Source organism: Harpegnathos saltator, unplaced genomic scaffold, assembly GCF_003227715.2.
Source record: "Harpegnathos saltator strain DR-91 unplaced genomic scaffold, Hsal_v8.6 scaffold58, whole genome shotgun sequence".
NCBI lineage: Eukaryota > Metazoa > Arthropoda > Insecta > Hymenoptera > Formicidae > Harpegnathos > Harpegnathos saltator.
The window spans coordinates 1,718,858-1,740,854 of record NW_020230404.1 but is presented as its reverse complement, the minus strand read 5'-3'; the positions used below and the strand labels follow the sequence as shown (position 1 = coordinate 1,740,854).

The following is a 21,997-nucleotide window of genomic DNA, read 5'->3' as shown; positions in this document are numbered from 1 at the left end:
GGAGACGAGATCCTTATATCGAGGCGGATAAAGTCACCGCGGGCGGCGTTACCGGCTTTATAATTTACTGGCACGGCTTCACCCGAGCGAGGCGCGTGCGATGCATTTTTCACAACGCGGACGCGCGTTTGGACGTTTCCCGCGGAGCGTCCGAACGCGTGTATATCTTTCCGCGGAGGATGACGGAGCGGCGGGGGGGGGGTGAAGCGGCAAGGTCGTTGGCCGCTCGCCGTGAATAGCGCTTAGTCGTTTAATTAATGACCGTTAGCGTTATTTAATGGATTAATTAACGTAACGGTAACGCGGCAACGGCGACGCCGACGGTAGCACAGCGCCGGTGGCAACATTAATCAGAATATCCCGTAATTTAACACTTTTAAGCTGCAACACACGGAACCCTACGTCGAGAGAAACAATTTCCCGTAGACCCGTAGATTCTGTCGCCCCCTCCTCCTCCTCCTCTTCCTCCTCTTCCTCTTCTTCCTCCTCCTCCTCCTCCTCCTCCTTTTCCTTCTCTTACTCTGCCGTTCGACGCGGGCGATCGTTTACGAGCGAAGAAGCGGCGTCGGCGATCGATCGCCAAGCGATCGCCATCTTCCCCGCGCCGGTCCCCCCGAAAAAAATCGACGACTCGTTTTCCGCACGCCAGGCGGTTAGAGCCGCGGAATGTTGCCGCGTATTAGCATAACAAGATTCTCTCGTGCACGTAATGTGGCGGCGGCGGAGGGGGTCGGAGTTGGGCCGGAGCGAGGGTGCGAGGGTGCAGAACGGCGACGACGACGACGACATAGGGCGCGTCGACCCAGCCCCTTTCCTTCCTCTCGTCCCTGCTCTCCCTCCTCCCCCTTTCTCCTCTCGTCCAACTTCTCTTAGATTTGCATGGCCCATTTAAATACAATTTCTTTTCCCCTCGATCGAGGAATTACGTGAATACGCAATCCTCCCGGTCGCAAAGTTCGCGTGTACTTCCCACCGCAGGATTAAAGAGACTCGCGCCAAAGTCTCCTCGGAGGAGCCGGAGGAAAAACAAGGACCGGCCGGAGTTGCTTACCACCCACTACCGATAGGTAGCACGGCCCCGCGGCCCGTTCGTGTTCTCCTTCTATCCGATGGCGGTGGTGTACGGCGAAAGATACACGCGCTTCGAAAACCGGTCAACGCTTCGGTCCTTACATAGGGCTCGTCGCTCGGCTGCCCGAGTGGGCGCATCGCTTTCCCGGGTGAAACCCATTAATTTCGAGCGCGGTCAACGGACGCTCGTTATTAGGTTTCGCGTCGGCTCGATGTGTACGTTAGGGCGTTATTAAAAAAACAATCGGTCGCCACCGCGAGCGAAGTCGGCGAGGAATTGCCGGATTCTCGGCCTGAGATCGAGAGAGACAAGATTGGTCCCAGAGAGAATGTCCGATATCGCCTGAGACCTGAGAGACAGAGACAGAGAGACAGAGACAGAGAGACAGAGAGACAGAGAGACAGAGAGACAGAGAGACAGAGAGACAGAGAGACAGAGAGACAGAGAGACAGAGAGAGAGAGAGAGAGAGAGAGAGAGAGAGAGAGAGAGAGAGAGAGAGAGAGAGAGAGAGAGAGAGAGAGAGAGAGAGAGAGAGCAAGAGAAGAGGAGAGACAAGGAGAGAAAGGATGTCCACGAGACACCATATGCAGGAACGCGCTCGTGCTCAGGCGAGGTAGTAGGAAAGTTACGGGAGTTGTTATTACTTTTAGCGTCCGACCGGCGCACCAGCTGTATAATACAGCCACTACTGTCGCGTACGCACGCTTATGCACGTAATAAGCAGTCTACCGTGCATTCCAACTTTCTACTGGTCTTCGGAAGTTTTTACGGAACCGCGCGCGTGTTCGGATCCGCCGGATATTGTTTCTATTAGGTCTTTACGAAAATTCCGCGCCGTTTCGCGCGTCAAATTACCGTCACCGTGCCGCTCGTAACAGCGAGAGCATTCGATAGCCGTATGGCGCTGCTCTCATCTATCCGCGAAAGTGAAAATATCGCGGCCGTGGAAAGCTACCTCGGCGAAACTCGACTTCTATCGAGTCCCGCGCGGAATTTAATTGAGTTTTCAGTCCTGGATTCTGTTTTCCTTTCTTTTCGTTTCGGTGATTTCATTTGTCTACTTTTCGCCCGGTTATTAGTGAGTTCGGGCTAATAAGAGCGGAGAAAAGGAAAACGAACGTGGAACCGCCTGGAAAATAAGAAGAGGATGGTCCCGCTCGCGCACGACAACACACGTATACACGCAACGTCGTTAAAAAGTTGTAACGGAATATCGTGTTATTTAGGGATTGCGGAAAACAGCTTGTTACGTTAAAATTCTGGGCAAAGTGACTTTTCGCTCCTCATAAATCTAATTATAAATGTTGCGAGATGCAAAATAAACAGCAAAGACGGTACATCTGAGCAAATTCTCGTCAAAGGAAATCGGTGTGTGAAATGTGCTGTAATTATCTTTTGGAGAAAAATTATTCATGGAGTTGTAGTTATTCATTGAATGAATAATTAACTTGAAAAATCCTCACAGTAGTTATCTTTCGACATGATAGCGCTTGAATTTTGGAGAATCCTCATGATATTGCCGACTTATCCTTCAAATCGGATAACTCGGATCGTCAGAAGTTCGAGTTTTTGTTAAATTTCCTAGCAAAACGAACAAACGTGACTTACGACAGTCCGGCCGCGAGCTGCCGGATTTTTGACCTGTCAAATTCCGGGCGGGCAACGATCGAACGCATTCGTAGAGGGCGCGGGTTCGATTGACTGTCCACAGGAGACAAACGAGGTAAATGAGACACGTAATTGATTTCGCCGGCCATTCGCGACGCAATTAAAAAGCTTCCGATAACGTGAGCCGGCCATTGTTGCGCAATGAAGCGTGACTCATGCTCGTCAGGCATCGAAGTTATGCAACGTTACAGTTCGCAACGAAATTACGCTCGCCGAACGTCATAAGTTGCGAAATTTGCATTTAACTCGGCCTGCGAACTGCAAACTGCGCCATGCCGCGGATAATCGAATTGTGAATGCCTTTTCATGCCACAAACTATCATCGCTTATTTGTGCGAGCCATCAAAATTATTTTGCCTAGATATTTCGCTCCTTTACATTACTAATCATACATACAGCCAGTATTCGTGGATTATTGATTTCTTGTGCGTCGGTGTATGTTTCTAAGCGCGCCTGTGTACGCGAGAATTCATGCTCAAATTATTAGGTTGAACCTGAAATTCAATATTTTCATACCGCTAAAGCTATATCCAGGTCTATTTTGTGTTGTATCGTAAATATCAAACTTATCAGAAAGACATAAATTTCCGGTATTTTTCATCCCGTTCATTTATGAGTTCACCACTCGTAGAATTTCTAATTTCTGATACCCGAATTGAAAAAAATTTTAATCCGAAAAGCTTAGCCTTGTAAATTTGTGTTTGAGATCTCTTTCTCTATATTTATGTAATTTTTTTCAAGTTTATTTTATATCCCGATGTAAGTATACTTCGAATTTGTCGCATTTAATTGAGACAAGCTCAACTTTTCGACATTTAAGTTTCCATTCGCTCCGACTTCACACTGTTGTATCAGGTTCCACCTTTCATTCTTTTGTGCAACTGCAGGTCACGGACCTACCCTCGACGTGAGGGATTAAAGTAAGCTCGCTGAAAGCTGATATTAAAAATGCTGAGCAAATAATCGATCTCTCAGTTGCACGGAGCTGGATGTGCGTGTCGGTAACCCGGTAGATAGGACGATCGGAAAGAAAGCGAGCTTTAAGAAAGGATTGAAAGCCGTAAAGAATAGTTCGCTGAACGTACTCAGTGACCAGGCTTTCTTCTTTCTCTTCCTCCCTCCGCCCCCCCCCACCCCCTTTCCTCTCTCACTCTCTCTCTCACTCTATTTTCCTCTCTCTTTCTCTTTCTCTCTCGTGCCGCTGGGAAGACTCTCTACGGTCCAATCATCCGATGCAGCCTCCTGATGGAGCTGTCAATTGCAAAATTGTAGGCGAATGGCCCGTAATGGCTTTCCTGTAAATGCGAGACACGGGGCTAAAAGCTTAGTATCGAACGAATAAATATTCAAATTGATGTGGACTGTAGCGAAACGCGTGGTATTCAGTTACGCGCAGAATTTAATAAATCGTGCAATAAGAACAAAATTACGCGGCCTTTTGTAATCTTCCGACCGTTCCTTTCATTACGCGTATTCGCATTACTTTTACGGTGTTGAAATATTATACGTACGTGACACGAATTAGCATGCAAACATGTAAAGAGAGTAGCGTTAACAATAGGAGAAAAAAAAGAGAGAAGAGGTTGGAGAATAAACAAGTCGTGTCTTGTTACTTTTCTCATGATAATTGTCATTATGGCTCTCGGCTGATGGAGCCAATTTAAATTGACAAACGGCAGCTGTGCGCAAATCGCAAGTGCCATCTTCCGAATTGCGTATTTGAATTTTTTAGGCCGCGGGATTTGTAGTACGTCGTTGAAGGCAAGTTGCAGATAAGAAAGTAAAGACCCTGGCGTACAATTGCATTTAATAGCTCGCGGATGAGAAGCCGTAGATTCGCAAAGTCGCGAGACTTGAGACGGAAGTTGCCTTCCAAAGCACTTGGAGTGACGGAGTCTGGGGAGTAACACAATGCTAGGCGATACTTTAATCTCTCGATAATTCCTCGTCGACGGCTTTTCCTCCATTTTGCCGCGCGCGTGTGCAAATTCCCGGCGAGGCAATATCGCAGCTCTTGTTAGAATAACTATGTGGATCCCGTATTAAAAAAAATATTTGGATCCTTGCGGACAAAGATATTCCTCCTCATTCGGAGAAAGAAAAAAGGACGAAAAAGAGAGAGAAGGATGGAAGAAGGAATAAAAAAATTTTTTTATCGTGTGCCTCTCTCTCTCTCTCTCTCTCTATCTCTCTCTATCAGGATATATCGGTATAAAATATTATGTGATATTACGAAGAGAAATCACTTATGTACCCGATATGATAAAATCGTCATACAATTTATTAATTGCATATGCTGATGCTTAATTGAAAGAGAATCCACTTACGAAAATGTGTAACAAAGTATATTCCATCAGAATTCTATTGAGAATGACAATCTGAAATTGGCTGAAAGACGCATTTTCATCTATTTGAATTCGAGTTGATGAGAATGACTATCTTTTCGATTTATTCATTTCATCTTACAACTTGAAAATATTGATACTTTGGTATTTCTGCATTAAGATTATCCATTTCAACTCTGCTCCGAGAAACGTTATTAAATTATCCTGCGATGATTTTGGAAAACAACTTGCATATTAAAAAGAGAAGATACAAAGGAGACGTATATTTGTTTCGCAAGTGGGAAAAAGGGTCAAGATGACTTTCACGTGTCCAAAGCGCCTCAGTTCGCAAACAAACGATTTGGTTCATACGGATGCAAAAACTTTGGGGAAATTCCGAGACAGTTACCGCGGCATCTCGCACATCCTAATTCCCTTCTGCGCGCATCGTCCTTAGCACAGTCGCCGTAAAGTTAGCGAGAAGCGCATCTACTTCGGCCGTAGGGTTAACGACGCGCTGAAGGCGGGTGGAATGCAGACCGCTCGGCCCCGCACAAACAACTGCAGTTTTCCCTAGCAGCATTTTCGCGGCTGAATTTTCGCTAACGTGCCTGCAAACACGCGGAATCGTCCGCCATGCGCGCGCACACCGAAAGAGCCGTTTCACGAAATTCCGCCCGTCGTCTCTCGCCGTTCGTTTTCGTTTCTCAGTCACGCCCGCTACAAATTCGATTTACTCGCCTCTCGTTCCCTCGTTGTGGGGTCCCTTTAAAATTTCATTTCCCGTGTCCTTAGCCTGCGACTTTCCAGCGCATCCAATTTTCCACTTGGCCTCATCGGCTAAAGCCCCTCCCTCCTTCTCGCCATCCCTTCTCCTCCCCGCCTCACATCCCTCTCATCCACACTCGCGCAGATAATATTTCGAATTTATAAGTGAAATTAATACAACGTGCGCGAATCGGAGGGTTGGTTTTATTGTCGACTCGATACTCTTACCGAGTACTCTACACACGTGCACGTTTATCGCGCGCATCTTCCCTCGTCTACGCTCCCTTCAGTCACGGAGTGTAAGCCCTCGGCGGATGAAAGGTCGTTACACGTCGTGCCGATGTTCGACGTTCCAGACTTAAAGTTTGTGCCGAAGAGCTCGCGACACGCGGCAATAACCGATGACCTTTCGCTTTATATATTGTAATATATATCTCCTCTCCTCTTCTGCAAAACTATATACTCGAGCCCGTGAAATTCGCACGGAAGAGGCATCGGAATTAGTTTGGGACGAGGATGCCTCTCCCTCTTTTGCTCTCTCTCTCTCTCTTTCTCTCTCTCTCTCTCTCTCTCTCTCTCTCTCTCACTCTCTCTCTCTCTCTCTCTCTCTCTCTTTCTTTCCCCTTGCCTCTTCGATTCCCATTACTAATCCCAGTTAATTTCCATTACTAACTCAGCCTAATTAAGCAGTCCACGGGACTCTTCATTTCCGCCGTTTCCGCCGGATGATCGCGCCCCTTTTTACCAACTTTTCAACCCCTAAACGAGAATGTCTCGTTGATTAGCATGTCTTCAGAAAGTGGCTTGCCGGATTCTCGAATTCTTCAAGTCTGGGAAGACGCTATTTCTCGAGTTGCGTGTCGGACTCTTATGTGAGTACTCGAATCTAGCGATGTTTTTTTTCCTCTTTTGCTTCTTGCATACACAATTTAAATCTAATATACCGTTGAGTATCTAATATACTAGCTGAAATTTTTAGATTGCTGGATTTTTAGATTGTTGATCATTACGCGTTTTAGTACACGTCGAGACGCTATTTTAGTCCGTCGAGATAACTGAAGTTCTCGAAGGGAGAGTTCTTAAATTATTCAGTTGTCTTCGCGCTGCTTCAATTCGATTGTTCACGATTTATTGAATACTTCTAAATATTATTCGGAGTGGAACCCGTTGAATATTAGCGTGCCCTCTCGGAATATCTTCCCTTATCCTTGAGAGAAAGAACTGGAACTTCGAGGAGATTTCTCCCTTAAATTATCGGAGAAGTTGCCGATGAAGAATACTCATACTTTTAATTATCTCGATTCTAGATTCCCGGGGACTTTGTCAATCCTCTAATCTCGAAGGGGATCATTCCGCACAAACTGCGTCCTCTCGTAAGGATAATATTACAGTGCGCGTTCCAACGGCCGTGAAGATAGAGATTACAGGTTAAACGCGTTAAGCCGGTCGATGAAAAATTGCTGAAGAACTCGATACCGTAATGTCGCGGAATTGAATGTTAAGCCTTAAGCGGGCTCTCCGGGATTTAAAGACGGAAATGCCGATAACACATAATCGCCGGGTTATAATAACTTCTGAATGGGCAGCAATTAAAGTTAATTGCGGTGAAGGAAGTTCCGTTTGTCCGCCCACCCTCACCTCGCTGTCCCCCCTCTCCACTCGTCCGTCGGGTATCCTTTCGCGCCGAACTGGAAATTGTAATTTTAATGGAACTTCTCGCGGGACGCGCCGATCTAAACGATTCGCGATGATTGTCAAACGATCGCGGGGAGAATCCGATGCGCGCAGAAACGCACAACGACGCGATGCGCGAAGGAGAGATCGATTCGCGTTTGATAGATCAAGTTTCTGGTCACATTAGCACATTGTGCTGGAGTTACACGCTGGGAATTGATTCGTTAAATCTATATTCCGTGTAATGATCAGCGCGGCGTGAAATTAACGCGGGATCGTTAATTAAATTAATAACCGGATTACGCTGCGTTGATCCTGTAATTATCATTTACACGCGATAAGGTTTAAAAGCCCGCCGCTCCAGGAAATCGATGTAATGCGTTACGATCGCGCGCAATCCCGCAGGAGTAGGCCTCTAATTAATATTCAATTATCTTTAACATATTGTGAAATTAGACGTGCGTTCTCGCCCCTTAATTCGGAGGTGCCTTTCCGCTCGGTAAGCGGCTGAAACAAGTGGCTCGGTCGAAGCCCGCGGCCGGCGACACACAATGATATCCTGCCGTCCCCAACCTCCCCCCCTCCCTCCCTCAGCCCCGCCGTCGAAATTATAATCGCGCCGTTTCTCGTTATTTTAGGATATTTATGATTATCTGCATTGCAATGCTCGTGTTGCCATCGCGTTAATCGGCGAATGGATGCCGCGTCGCGAGAGTGATGCACCTTCGATGCGATAACTCTTAAAGTTTCGCCGAGAATTGGCGGAGTTTTTTCCAGAATTCATTGCGATATCGTTTCTGGCCAGAAATTTGCCCGTTTGCAAAATTTTCCTGCGAAAACGCGGTCCGTCGGAGACAAAATCCGTTAAAAAGGACGCGCTTGTTTTATCCGGCGCAATAAAATCTCCAGACGCTGCACGCATGCATTAAAACCACGGGGGGAATTTGGAAATACAAGTAAAAAAGTGAACACATGCGGCCGCTTTACATAGAAAAATATTAAACATTAGATTCGCGTGTGGAATTCCGCATAAATCTGTGTGTTTACAAAGCTGCAAATGCGATAAACTAACTTCCTGCCCTCCTCTCTCTCTCTCTGGTTTTCTTTTTTTATTTCTCACCTTTCGCGAAAATTTACCGGTGCCGGATGCGCGCGGGGAGAAGTGATAACGATAACGTCGCGCGACGCGAAGATCGCTCGATACTTGGATGGGGGGAAGGGGGAAGCATACGCGGCAGGCTTTCGCCATTTAATATCGAAATAGAATTTAGTGGCTAAGGGAGAAAGAGACAGAGAAAGGGATGTAAAAGGAGGCTGGATGGAGGATGCAGGGGCGACCGAAGGGGCTCGAGAGGTCGGCGGCTGCCCCGAGCCCCGGTAAATCATTGGCCCGCCATGTTTAATGCAGCTTTTTCAATTGTTCTCGAGGTCACGTATTCACACCGCGATTCCTTCAACTACCGATTTACGGTCCGAGGACGCGGTAGTAACCAATGTCCGCGTCAGTGCACCGTGAGATCTCTCCGGTAATCTTCCGGATCTATTGGATCACTTTATCTCCCTTTACCGCGATATACTCCGTGGATTTCACGTCCGGCGGATCTATTTACGCGGCGAAATTTCCGGATTCGCTTTTACTTTCCGAGCACGGACCGCGGCTCGACCGCGGCCATCACAACAGGATCTTCTTCCTTTTTTTCCCTTTTTATTTTTGCAAAACCGACGCGCTGAAAATAACGTCGCGAGAGCGCAACGGTGGACCAACGAGCGGGATGGAGAGGATTGCGCGAATTCCGCGGCTGCAAAGCGATTTATGGGAAACGAAGGCGGGCTATAAAATAACACTTCCCATTCAAATCGGCAAATTAATGGTCGCTTTCGTGGATTCTTTGTTTGGGCCGCGCGACAATGGCGGCCTGCTGAGTTATTATCCTGAAATAGTGCGACAAAATTTCAGGAACGTCGGTCTTCGCAAATTTCCCTCCTCCCCGCCGCGGGCTGATAGATAATTTTCTAGTCAAAGGCCCGGCAGATAGAGGATGAAGCTAACGATGGAAAGAAAGGGATTCAAGGAAGTTACATCCGCGTAAAATTATATCCGCGTCGAGAAAGGTTCGAAAAATTTCCGCGGAGCTCTTCCCCGAGCGTCGATGAAACTGTGAAAATCCTCGAAATTCCAGATCGCGCAACTGTGATCTCGGATTTCGTTGGAATTCTGGGTTCCTCGGGTCTCAATATGGCGGGTTCTACATTTCCGAGTGCGAATTAAATTGACGGTACACTTTTGGACTGTCCGGACCCGAATTGATCGGCTTGCCTAGGCTTCGAAACTATTATCTAGTTTAGATACTTAAGTCTTCGCGGAAAGTTACTCCTCGTGAGCTTTAATCTCTCTAAGCACGAGGTGATTATAAAGTTTCTTATTAAGTTTCGCTGTAGCACCGCCACACGCATACTCGAGCCGCCATTGCGATACACGGCAGAAAAACTTCGCCGGTACTTCGGCTATATGTAATCCGCCCTCTGCCAAGAGAAGAAAATGCGAAAGTGCTTCCCATATTATTAGAACACGTCTCCCGCTCTCGTGAAACATTATTCGGGTAAGAAATATACGCGTTTGAACGACGGAAAGCTTTTGGATGATTTCTGTATGACGTTCCGCAGCATCAGAGTGATCCCGGATTCATTAATTCATCTCTAACGATTTTGAATCCGTGTTGTCGAAATTATTTTCACATCTCGCAGCGCCCTTTCTTTTTAAATTTACTTTTACTCCAAATTATTTTATTCCTTTCAATTTCTGTGCGTTATATCGTACAAGTTAAATATGTAGTCTCTTTCTCACAGCAACTAAAAATTGTTTCAACAGTTTCAGAATATTCCAGATCCATATTGGAATTACCAATATATTTTCAATTCGCAGTGTTTCTTTCCCAAATTTGCCTTTACTTTGACTACTTCTACTTTTATTTCCCGAATAATAATATTGTATGCATAAAATGCGTAGTTTTACATAGCGATAAAATTTTGCATCCTCCGGCTTTTATATTATATTTATTATTCTTCTAATATTTATTATTCTTCTACTATTCACAAGTTCGCTATTACGATACCGTTACTCAGACTCTCCCGTTATTCAGAAATCATTCAGTTAACGTCCATTTATTTGATAAACGGAAAGCTGCGCGACTGTATTCCCCCGCAATACAAACATCAGCTTGATATCAATGTACTCATCCGACATACTTCGCTACATATTTATCTGACGTTAAAGAGGGTTCTGCCTGATGTTCCATATTAGGATTGATGCGAGCTTTCACTCGCGGAAAATATGGCTTTCGCCGATGAAGAATCGCGATGAAAGACGGACGGAAAATCGACGGCGAAGTTTCTTCGGCTACGTCCGTTATAGCGGAAGAAGCGACAAAAGAGTCTCCACGCACGGAGGAGCTCGCCATCTCCTTTCAGCCCGCTTCCGACAGATCACACAGATAATTGGCTGAATTAACGAGGAGGCCACGTTCACGCGAAAGCGGAAGTTTCGTAAAATACCGTAACACAGAGGAGTGTGCGTGTCTCGTTTCCGTTCCGCGGCGATGTGTGACTTCCGTCGTGAGACGCACGCGGATTATCGCAAAGTGCGCGGAAACGCGGAGCATTACGCTCCAAATTGCAAAATTTAACTCCGGCTTCGCGCCGGGGGAACGTGGAAATTCGCAGCTGCAGCGTTCTGCAATGCAAACTGCGTCTTAAAATCGCAGTTTTACGTTAACTCGCGCCAAAGGAAAGTTAACTTCCGCCGGGAACAGCAGAGCCGCGGCGCGCCTCCGTCGCGCTCTCTCGCTGGCTCGGAGAGCACGACGTTCTTTTGCGTCAAGATCTATCTATCGCGTGTTGTCTGCGATCGCAATTGCGTTTTAACGTCCCGTGTTTCGTTGATTCGCGGAAAATGAAAATCGTTAACCGCCGCCGCCGCCGCTGGGAGCGGCGGTATCTTCGCCTTCACGATCACAAAGAACAAATATGGCGCTTGGACGTGGCACTTTGCGCGAAATGGATAGCCATCGCGTGTTGTAATTGGAGGGAAGTTGCATTTTGCCGATGCGTTCGCTGAAGGCGAATGGGATAAAATGGGGTCATTGCAGAGCAACTTGACTCGATATCAAACGCTCCGTATAATTGTTACGCTGATTATAAGTTTACAGGCGGAATAAAGAGAGAGCAAAAAAAAAAGAGATATGCAAACGCATATGCATATAATAACACATTTATACATATATATATAATACATACACACACACACACACACATTATGATGTATACAAGTAAATCGGATGTCAGGAAAATAAACTGCGCTCAAGGCGGGATTATCTGTCGACGGATGAATGCGTATATCGAATCCCTTTTCGCGGAAAATTGTATACCAATAATAGGAATTTATCCTTCGAATCCCTTTGCGTTTGATTTCCAAACTGATTTAATCTACACAGTTTGATTACTATTTAGACGCGTATCGAGGTGCGTTGTTGCTTTTCAAAGCGAACGAATAATTACGAGCGCTCATCCTTTTTTCTCCGTTTATTTACTTGGCCGCGCGTTTAAAACGCTCGGCGAATCAACGCGCTGAACGAATGAGATTTTGCGGCCAGAAAATACAAAGCCGAAAGATGTCTCACTTTGGCGAGACCCGAATGCGTGCGTGATGATGTGTCAAACGTCTCGTATAAGGTGTCAATTTCTAAAGCACTCAAATAGAGCAATATTATTCAGATTCTCCTAAACCTGACGCCTCTCAATTGTCGATCTCACTTAGATCGCGAGTTAAGTGTTTCAGTGAGTACGCGTTTCAATTTTGACCAAGGGTCTCGTAAAATATCTCATCAGTTTCTAAATTGCTCAAGTCATCAGTTTCCAAAGTCCTAAACTCGCGACATTATTTAAATTCCCCGAAACTTGGGACCTTTTAGCTGCCTCGATCCTGCTCGAATCGCGGATTCGAGTGTTTCAGTGAGAGTGTTCGTTTCAATTTTGACCAGGCGCCTCGGAAAGCTAAATATCCGTGAATCCGGAAAGCGCAATCCTGCTGAGATCGCGGATTCGGTGTGATCATCGGTGTGATCTCGCCTCGGCGAAGGAAAGAGAGCGAAGTGGAGGAAGGTTACCTTGAACCGGCGCGTAAATGTTGAGGTACAGGCAGTCCTCGCTCTGGTTCCTGAGGTAGGGCAACAGCCTCTTGAGGTACTCCACTCTGCCCTTGGGCATCTTGTCGCTGAGCTCGGGCAGCTTCTGGGGACAAACTGGACCGAACTTGTCGGCGACCTTCACACTGTGCCAAAGGGCGCCAGTGACAGGCGGCATGAAACGCAACGAGCCAATCGGCGGCGAGGCGTAGGGCACGCCGCGGAACACCTCGACGCCCTCGAGATATCGATCGAGGGTAACGATCACGCCTGACAGCTCGCCGTACTTAGTCCTGACGATCCTCGAGCTCAGCTGGGCGCTGCTGATCGCCAGGATCAAGCCGAACAGCACTAGGATCGACGACGACGACGACGGCGACGACGACGTCATCTTGATGCGGCGGTCACCGGCGTCACCCACCCTCCGCGGCTTCGGCGTCACCACCCCCCGCCCCGATCACTTCTTCCTCGCCGCTCCGACACCTCTCATATCGCCTTCCTCGTCTTCCGCCGCGACCACTTCCGTTTTAACCGCCGCCGGAGGCGCGGACGTAGTACGCGAGTCGCTTCATCTCGCGCTTCTCACCGACCTGTTCACCGCCCGGATACATCAATCTCTTCGAGAGCGAAGGGTCTGACGGGGGTTGAATCTTTCTTCAAACATATAGAGCAGCTCGAGATGACGATGGTCCCGGTTAGCGGATGTTGACGCAGGTCGCTCGCTAACTTCACGACTTCAAGCGAGTCTTCGCTCGGCCAGGCTGGCGATAATCATGATCTCTCGACACCGTCTATGGTAATTCCCAAGCGCTCGAGAATGGCTATCGTCTTCAACTGGATCTTCCGAAAGTCAAACGGTCCGTGAGGCGGAAAACTGACGAGAGATAAAGCAGATTTCCCCCGCGAGCGCTTCCCCGATATATCGATCTCGAGGGATTGCCATTCTTTTGTCCAAAGAATTTCGAGAGGAACACTAGACCGGCCGTGGCCGTTCTTAATCGTCTGCTCCAACGCGATTGATCTGAGGAAGACGGCGAGTTAATAGTGCGAGAAGCATCCTGAGTCACAAAGACCTCGGCGGATTCCAACGGTTCTGAAAACGGTTCTGTAATTCTCTCGCTCCAGATCTCCTCTTCTTGGTCATACACGTAATTGGAAATCTGATTATGCTTCATCAAAGAAGTTTAGACACTTTGCTGATGTCGTGACGGCGGCAGCGGCGGTGGCGGTGGCGACGGCGGCGGCGAAGACGAGCACATCCTTATTGCAAACATTATATTGTTATCTTTTCAACGTAATTACCATCAGCTCCGCCAACTTCGAGTTGCGAGTGTTAATAGTCTTCGCGTCTGATGTCTCGTCTCCGTCGTTCTAGCAAACAATAGGGGGGACTCCTCTCTCTCTCTCTCTCTCTCTCTCTCTCTCTCTCTCTCTCTCTCTCTCTCTCTCTCTCTCTATCTCTCTCTCTCTCTCTCTCTCTCTCTCTCTCTCTGTCTGTCTGTCTTGCTTTCTCTACATGTCGGGAGAGATCATCGCAAGTCTACTACTTAACGTCTGATCCGAAAACTAGTTATTTCTACACTGCCGCAGAGATAACTTCACACTCTTCCGCGGGATATTGGCATCGCGGATATATGACTTTCCACTTAGAAGCAGGATTTTTTTATTAGAATTTCGACGAGGACTGCCTCGTTTTCGACGAAAGAGACTCCCGTTCTCCCACTGTCGACCCTTCGCTCGTTGACGTATCTGAAGGAGCCTCACGCGTGTCTTATCGCTCAGACGAAGACTATCTCGTTCCTGATGGCGTGCTTAATGTGTCGAAAAAGATAAAACGCGCCGGCCCTAATCACGCCCAGTAGGAAGCCACCCCTCGGGTATTTGCCCGTTCGTTTCATCCTGACGAGCGGCGAGAGTGTGATGAACGACGAGAACAATTTGCGCTCAATCTCTCACTCCAGATTTCTGTGGACGGATCGTGGATGATCGTATCTAGCTGTCACATCTCGTAGGTGCATGTCGAGCTAGGGTCTCGATGAAGTTTCAGCGGAACATTCGTCGCTGCGAGTCGCCAGCGCGGAACGCTCTTCCCGTGATAGCCGTGACTCGCCGAAGCGAGCAACGGCACTGTCGTGCAGGAACTGACGGCGCTCCAGTTTCGGATTCTTAAAGAGATACAAAATATGGCGCGTGCGGCTATATTTTCCACGCACAATTCCGAGATATTCGAGCTCGAGCTAGCCGATGGAACACGCCGACCTGGGGATCCCTTATTCGCCGCGATTGGTCGATGTTCGAGGAGATACGCGTAAAGTCACGCACACCGTGCCGTTGAAATAAAAATAGCATCCGGAGAAGAGAGCCCTCTTGTCGCGCTCAAGAAACCCGTCACTCTTGCCTCGAGAAGCGCTGAGGTACGGTGTACCTCGTCTTGCGGCGAGCGCGCGAGACCTGCCCGGAAATGCGACACTATTCCCAGCTAAGTCAACAGCTTCAACTTTCGATTAACCTAATCGGGTTAAAATCGCACTGCGCGCTGATCAACGGTGTACTAACTACCCACAGCTCCCTAAATAGACACTCAGTAGACAGAAACAAATTAGAAGGATCTCTCTGCCGATTACTCCGTCGAGTTAGCACTTTCCTGATTCATCACTGAGCTACCATCTCCGATGGCTCGGCACAACACTAGATTAGGAGACCCGCACGCGCGCGCGCGCGCGCGCGATCATCATCGTTCCTCCGTCGCGGCGAATCGAACACTATCGAAGAGGGATTTCTTTTGCATACAGCTTCGCGGGAGGTATTATATCGCCTAGCCGCCTCCTCTCCAAGCCCTTCCCCCCTCCGGCGACAACCCTCTGGCGTCGGCGGGCTGTCCGGCGTATTTCTTCAAACTTCGGCGGGCCGAATCGGGCAAATCGTTTCCCGATAACGCCGTTTTATCGGACGTGCCGAAGTAATTTCAAGTTTCGTCCAACAATTGCGTCGGACGATCTTCCCGCCTGTCGGAGGCGAGCTCGCGGCGCGACCACCACCGGAATGAGCGAAAACGGTGCACCGAAAAATCCTGGGGGGGAGGAAGAGAGAGAGAGAGAGAGAGAGAGAGAGAAAAAGAGAGAGAGAAAGAGAGAGAGAGAGAGAGAGAGAGAGAAAAAGAAAGAGCGAGAGAGAGAGAGAGAGAGAGAGAGAGAGAGAGAGAGAGAGAGAGAGAGAGAGAGAGGGAGGGAGGGAGGGAGGGAGGGAGGGAGAGAGCACCAGAGAAAGAGGGTAGTGGGATTGGACCGAGGACGCGTAGCGCGGCCACCCCCGCGTTTCTTCCCTCGGCGAGCTATCCCCGTCGCGACTACCACCCTCTCTGGCACTGCACCGACAACGTCGACCTGAGCCGTGACATCGCGACGAGTTTCGCGCGGCGAGGTCAGAGTATTACCGCGAAAGAGTGAGAGCGCTGCTGGGACGCCCCGGACGGTACCGCGAGGAAAAGCAACCGATGCAGCCGTCACTTCGACCCCTGTCGTCGACAGACTGGCGTCAGGCGACGATGCTCGTCGTCGGCTGCGCATGCGCCGCGTAAACGCTCCGCTACCCGGCACGGGACATGGGCGGAAGTGCACCCTGTTGTGGTCGATACGGCAGGAGGGATCGATCATCCCCCGCACCGACCGGTGAGAGTTGTTGGTTCGAGTCCAGGGTTGCGAAACGCCGTACAGTTGTACCTTCGAGTTGATTCAAGCCTGCACCCTTTGTTTCAAGCAGCCCTCTCTCGTTTTCAGCCTATTCAGCGACACTGTTGGATTCTCCCTTGTTGTGTCCGAAGGAAAGCCGGCATGTTTTAGAGATTATGTGATAAGCGAGAAATAGTCGTTGTATGCCGGCCGTATATCGCCCGTCTCTCTCCATTGTTCCTTGTCAATCCGTGATTGGCCTCCTTCATTATGCTATCTATATTACGGCCGAGGAAGATGCGGTCGCTCTTTTCTTGTACAACGCCGTATCGAGCAGCTTTTTAACGTGTCTCTTTCTATCACACACATACACAGACACACACACACACACACACACACACACACACACACACATTCTTTCTCTCTCTCTCTCTCTTTTTCCCTTTCTTTCTTCCACACCCTCTGTCTTGATTTCTTTAAGTATGTGTATTTATAATTTCGGGATCAAATTGTTATTTCATTAATCATACGATAGATTATTATGTATTTATTACGTTTATCATACGTTGTCTATTACGTTAGTCACGTTTGTCGAGATATTTTATTAATTATATGTAGTACAGCGGATATTATATTTCGCTCAATTGCTCGGAGTCATTTCTCACGATAAGTTTAAAGAACGGCACATACAAATCATTTTATCAGCTCCGAAGCGCAATTCCAACTCGAACAAACAATCAGCCGTGAAAAATGCACGGATCAATGAGTCTGTCAGTTGTTCAATTGTCGACGAATCAGTGATTATTAAATCAACGTAGAATGTAAATGTCAGCCGATAAACAACGACACAATTACTAGTTAGCGGGATTTATTTGACAAGTTCGTTTGCGCGCATAAATTGCGCAATTTTGCAGCTCGCAATAAAGAATCGCCCTATCCTCCCTCTCTACTCACTCCCCTTTTCCCCTACCCCTTCCCTGCCGATCGTGGACATTGGAAAATGCAGGCACCGGGCGAAATAAAGCAACTTTTTAACGAGAATTTCCGGAAACCGGGCGCAGCTGCGCAAAGAATTTCCGCCGCGCGAATCGCCTTCGCGCTTCACCGCAAAGTTACCTTCGTTAACCAATATCTTTCCCCTAACAAAGCCGCGCAAATTATCCTGCTGTGTTATTCTTTACTCCACACCCCCTCCCCCCGTCTCATCGCCTTCACTTGTCGAGAGAGTCTCTGACGTATCCTTTCACTATCGTGTTATCTTTTGATACACCGCGCCCGTCGTCCCTTTGATACAGCGTTATCCTTCCAGTGCGCTGCTTATTCAGAACTTCGGTGATCCCCCCGGCTCGGCTTTTTACTTGAATTACACGCGTGCGGAATGTGCGAAGAATGCCGGCGCCTCAGATACAGCGAGCCATCTATCATCCGCGCCGACAAATGACAGCGTTCTTTCGGGACATTCTGAATGTTATCGCGTCGAATCGATCGGTCGCGAATCGACCGGGTAATCTGCGTGCAAAGTGCTTCCCCTACAGCGCGTTATTTTATGCGCGACCTTTTCGCACATCCGAGCGCACCCCGGCGCCGCGCCTCTATTTTCCGGTCGCGAGAGGTCCAATTACCCGGAGCCTTTCCCGTGGTGAAAAATCAGGAGCAACTTTCCCGCTCGGACAGATACGAGGAATAATTGGACGGAGAAGTGACTGAGGACGGAGGAGTGGGGACGGTTAAATATTTGCAAAGTCAACGCGAGGGGCGTCGCGCCACCCTCCGAGGGGGTGGAAATTGGCCGCCTCCGGCCGCAAAGCCGTCGAGCGGAAATCCACGCCGAGAACGTCCCCTCGTTTGCGACACGAAGATGCAACCTTTGCAGGAGTCACTCGTGCAAGAATTCGAGGGTGCCGTCGAAACTACCAAGCGAAGTCAGAAAATAAGCTAACCGATTCGTCCAAATTTTTATTTGTATTGTCATACATTTATATGTTTTAAAAACATGTACTTATACGTCGCAAGAATAATATACATTCGCATACATTATTTTTAAACGTAATCACTCTCTCTCTCTCTCTCTCTCTCTCTAACTCTCTCTTTGCTGAAACAGGGAAAACAAAATGCTGCTGGTATGTATATATGAAAGATGGAAATTTGTTCACGTAGCCATTTTTGCATTTTACGTTTCACATAGTCATCTGATTGGAACTGCGCGTCACAAAGATGTTTTCTCATTCTTGAGAAGCGTACGATTCCAATCAGATGAACGTGTCAAACATAAAGTGAAAGTGGCTGCGTGAAGAGGTCCCATCCTCCACCGACAGATTTTGTTTCATGGATTTCTCGCTTAGACGAGTGCTTCGATAAAAGGGGACAATGTTGAAAAATAGCGTACGGATATATATTTTTACGACTATGTCACGCGTATGCCACAGGAATAAAATAGTAAAAATTATACGAGCTGGAAATCTTATTTTCTGACTTCTCCTCGCACAATCGCGCGACAATCCTAAGCTCGGAAGAAGCTAAGATCTTGAGAATCGAAACACCCGACGATACAAAAATATCGAAGTTTCGGAGGGCAATTTTAGAAATCGAGTATCCGTGAAGGACCTCGGAAATTTACTACTGATTTGAGAATTTGATTCGACGAACTCTATTCCTCCCTCTCTCTCTCTCTCTTAGTCTTTCTGTCTCTCTCTTTCTCAAGAGAGGGAATAATACAAGAAGGGCGGTGCGGTTCCGTAAAGTAATAATTTACGAGGACGAATCTTCGCGCGTACAAACCATTTGTTTGACAAGCACATATAGGCATACCGCTTTTTCTCATCCTAATATTTGTCAAGGGCGTGGGAGATCCCAGTATCTTGAGATATAGCGGACCTGGAAAATTCTTTGCGGTTATTTCTCCCGACGAATACCAGGGATTTCCAACTGAACTCTCGAATTTTCAGCAAAACTCAATTTGCTTAGCGAGGATCCAAAAAGAAGACGGTGTCCCCGTCGTGGCGATGTTCTCTCTTATCGATCCCGGGGGACGTATTAATCACGAAATACCGTCGTCGTGACACGACACGGGAATCGTCCGAGCAGCGATGGATATGACCGAGATTTTTCCGCGGTGAAATAAAAAGGAACGTGTGAGGAAAATGAGATCTCTTAGCGCGGAGCGGCGTGAAGCTCTTTTAGAAAGGACTCGAGACAAGGGTCCAAAAGCCGACAGGGTGTGACGCGGGGAAATTCGTGCCCGGACTGTCGAGCATTCAAATCCAAGAAATCGATGCTCGCTTTTCGTGCTCTGCGGAATGGCGAATCCCGTGAGCGTTAGTGACTGCGGTCCTGGGAAGGACGAGTGTGTGTCTCTCGATCTTGCAATTCCGCCGCCGCCGACCCGCGCCCTCCGCGCCGTCCCCTCTCGGAACGTTATACATAAATTTGGGAATCGGTAGAGGCGAAAGTTTGGATCTGCAAACAGCGGAGAGAGTAACCGGCGGGACGCCGGAGATTCATCGTCGATTACGGTCATTTTTCTTGATAACGGCATTTATCGGCCCGGCTAAATTGATGATCTATCAATTCTCCGCGGTTGCATATTTCAACATTTGCATTTGTTAGGAAGACATATCATCTGGAAATAGTTCCAGACGATCATTTCGGCGGGTTACATTCACACATCGCTGCGATCGTGATTAGCGAGTCGCTGCGACGAGTTACGAAGAAGAAGAGCAAGAAAAGCGAGCGACAAATTGGACGAATCGCAATGTGGCGTCGTTTCGTTCCAAACAACCGCCATATTTCGAGGCGCACATAGGAATCAATAAGAATCGTGCGCGTATGCGCTACGAGGGGAAATTTCATTTTGTCGCGCGATGTAATTCGAGGCTCGAGAAATTCGAGAACGGAAGGTTATGGGTACCGCGCGAATGTGCGCAACCCCGATTTCACAAGAAACGAAATTTCAGAGCAACGAGCGCTTATGCGACTGTCGGCGCGAGTATTGTTATTTTCACGGGAATTTCGTCCGGTCGTCGCAGTTTTTAAATACGAGGAATGAAGTAAATAAATATAACCCCGGGGCGGGCGAGCACCGCGCGCGTTATTATTCAAAAATTGCTATTCCTATTCTGAATGCAATTCAAAACGCGGCATTATGCATGGCGCTGCATGCGTCATGGAATCCGAGAGAAAAGCGCGTTTTATTATTTCGCGTCTTTTGTAGTGCTCCTCACGCGCGGAATTTCTCGGTTAATAAATTGAGCAAATTGCGCGTTTATGAAATTCCTTATTCGGGGGGCGTGCCCCTCGTTATATCGATTCCGGAACATTGCGCCTACTACTACTACTACTCTCTCTCTCTCTCTCTCTCCCTCTCCCTCTCTCTCTCTCTCTGTCTTTCTCTCTCTTTACTTTTCGAGTACGCCTGAAGAGGAACAGAAGGCACCGACGAGACTAGCACGGCCAATTTTGGATACACGCGATATACATGTATTATCGTAATGGACCGAACGAGCGCCGTAAGCTACGAAATGGAGTACCCCTAATTAAAATTCCTAAACAGCGTTCGTTTCACACTCGCGTATGTCAGTGTGGCTTTATCACTCTCTCTATCTCTGTCTCGCTATTCGCTGAATTAGTAGAGGCGCGTAATATTTTTGCAAATTATTAATATTAACTCCCCTCGGGGATTTAATAATTATCAAATGTACTTATACCTTGGGAATTATCATAATATTCGGATGTATTAAACAGAGCGAGAAATCCCGGGATAGCAGTGCTATTATTTAATTAATAGGTTAAGAACTCGAGGCGTGCGCTAATGATTTTCCGCGAATACACCATTTGTGTGTTTTCGCGCTCTTCTTCGCGGGTTTCTCTCGGGTAAAAGTAGACTTTCAGTCTTTTGCACAGCGAGAACTATATGGCGGTCCGACCGTACGCCTATTGCTTTTAATAGACGCGCCCAGTGTCTCGTGCAAAAAGTCATTAATTTTGCGTACAGCTGTAGCTACTGGGGGATATTTAATTACTCCGCACGCGTCCCACATAAGTTCGACGTTGAAGCGGGGTTGATGACATTAAATTCTATTAAAAGGACTCCCATTCGTACGTTCCGCGGGCTTAATGCGCATATTCATGACGATTCATCGCACCGACGTGTATTAAAAGTGTTAAACCCGCTTGCGCGCGCACGCAAGGACCATGAACGATTCTCGTCCTTTCTGTTTGACAATCGCGCTCCGCCTCCGAGATTCTTTTTGCTGCTGTCCGAATCTCACGTTTCTTTGTGTTAAATATGGAATTAATTGCAACGTCGGAAGAACATGTACGCAAAATGTCACGGAACTATTGTATTATACTTTGACGGGGGCATTCTCTGGAGCTCAATTAGAGAACCGGAGAAATTGGTTAATTAATCGTAACGTCCAAGTCGCGATAGTATCCGAGTTATAAGCGATCATAGCTGGCCGGTAACGTCATGTAGACTTCGTACCTCCAAAACTGTAATTGTAGCGCGGACGCGAACGTACCAATTCGTGCGATGTCTGTTGTTCTCAACGTTCCTCGAGTCGAATGTTCGGTTTCGCATTAAATCTGCAAATTTTACGGAACTTGTACAGCACCGACGGAAAATTTCCAGAGATCAATGGAGC

General features: G+C 47.7%; 1 protein-coding gene across 1 annotated transcript in view; it reads right to left on the bottom strand.

Annotated features, from left to right (window-relative positions):
* Positions 1-14,120, bottom strand: part of Nlg3 (Neuroligin 3) — a 167,563-nt gene extending 153,443 nt beyond the window's left edge. Inside the window, exon 1 of the mRNA XM_025303979.1 lies at positions 12,670-14,120. Coding sequence (XP_025159764.1) covers positions 12,670-13,078 — 409 coding nt within the window. The 5' untranslated portion in view covers positions 13,079-14,120. The remainder of the gene's footprint in view (positions 1-12,669) is intronic.
* Between the last annotated feature and the right edge of the window lie 7,877 nt (positions 14,121-21,997).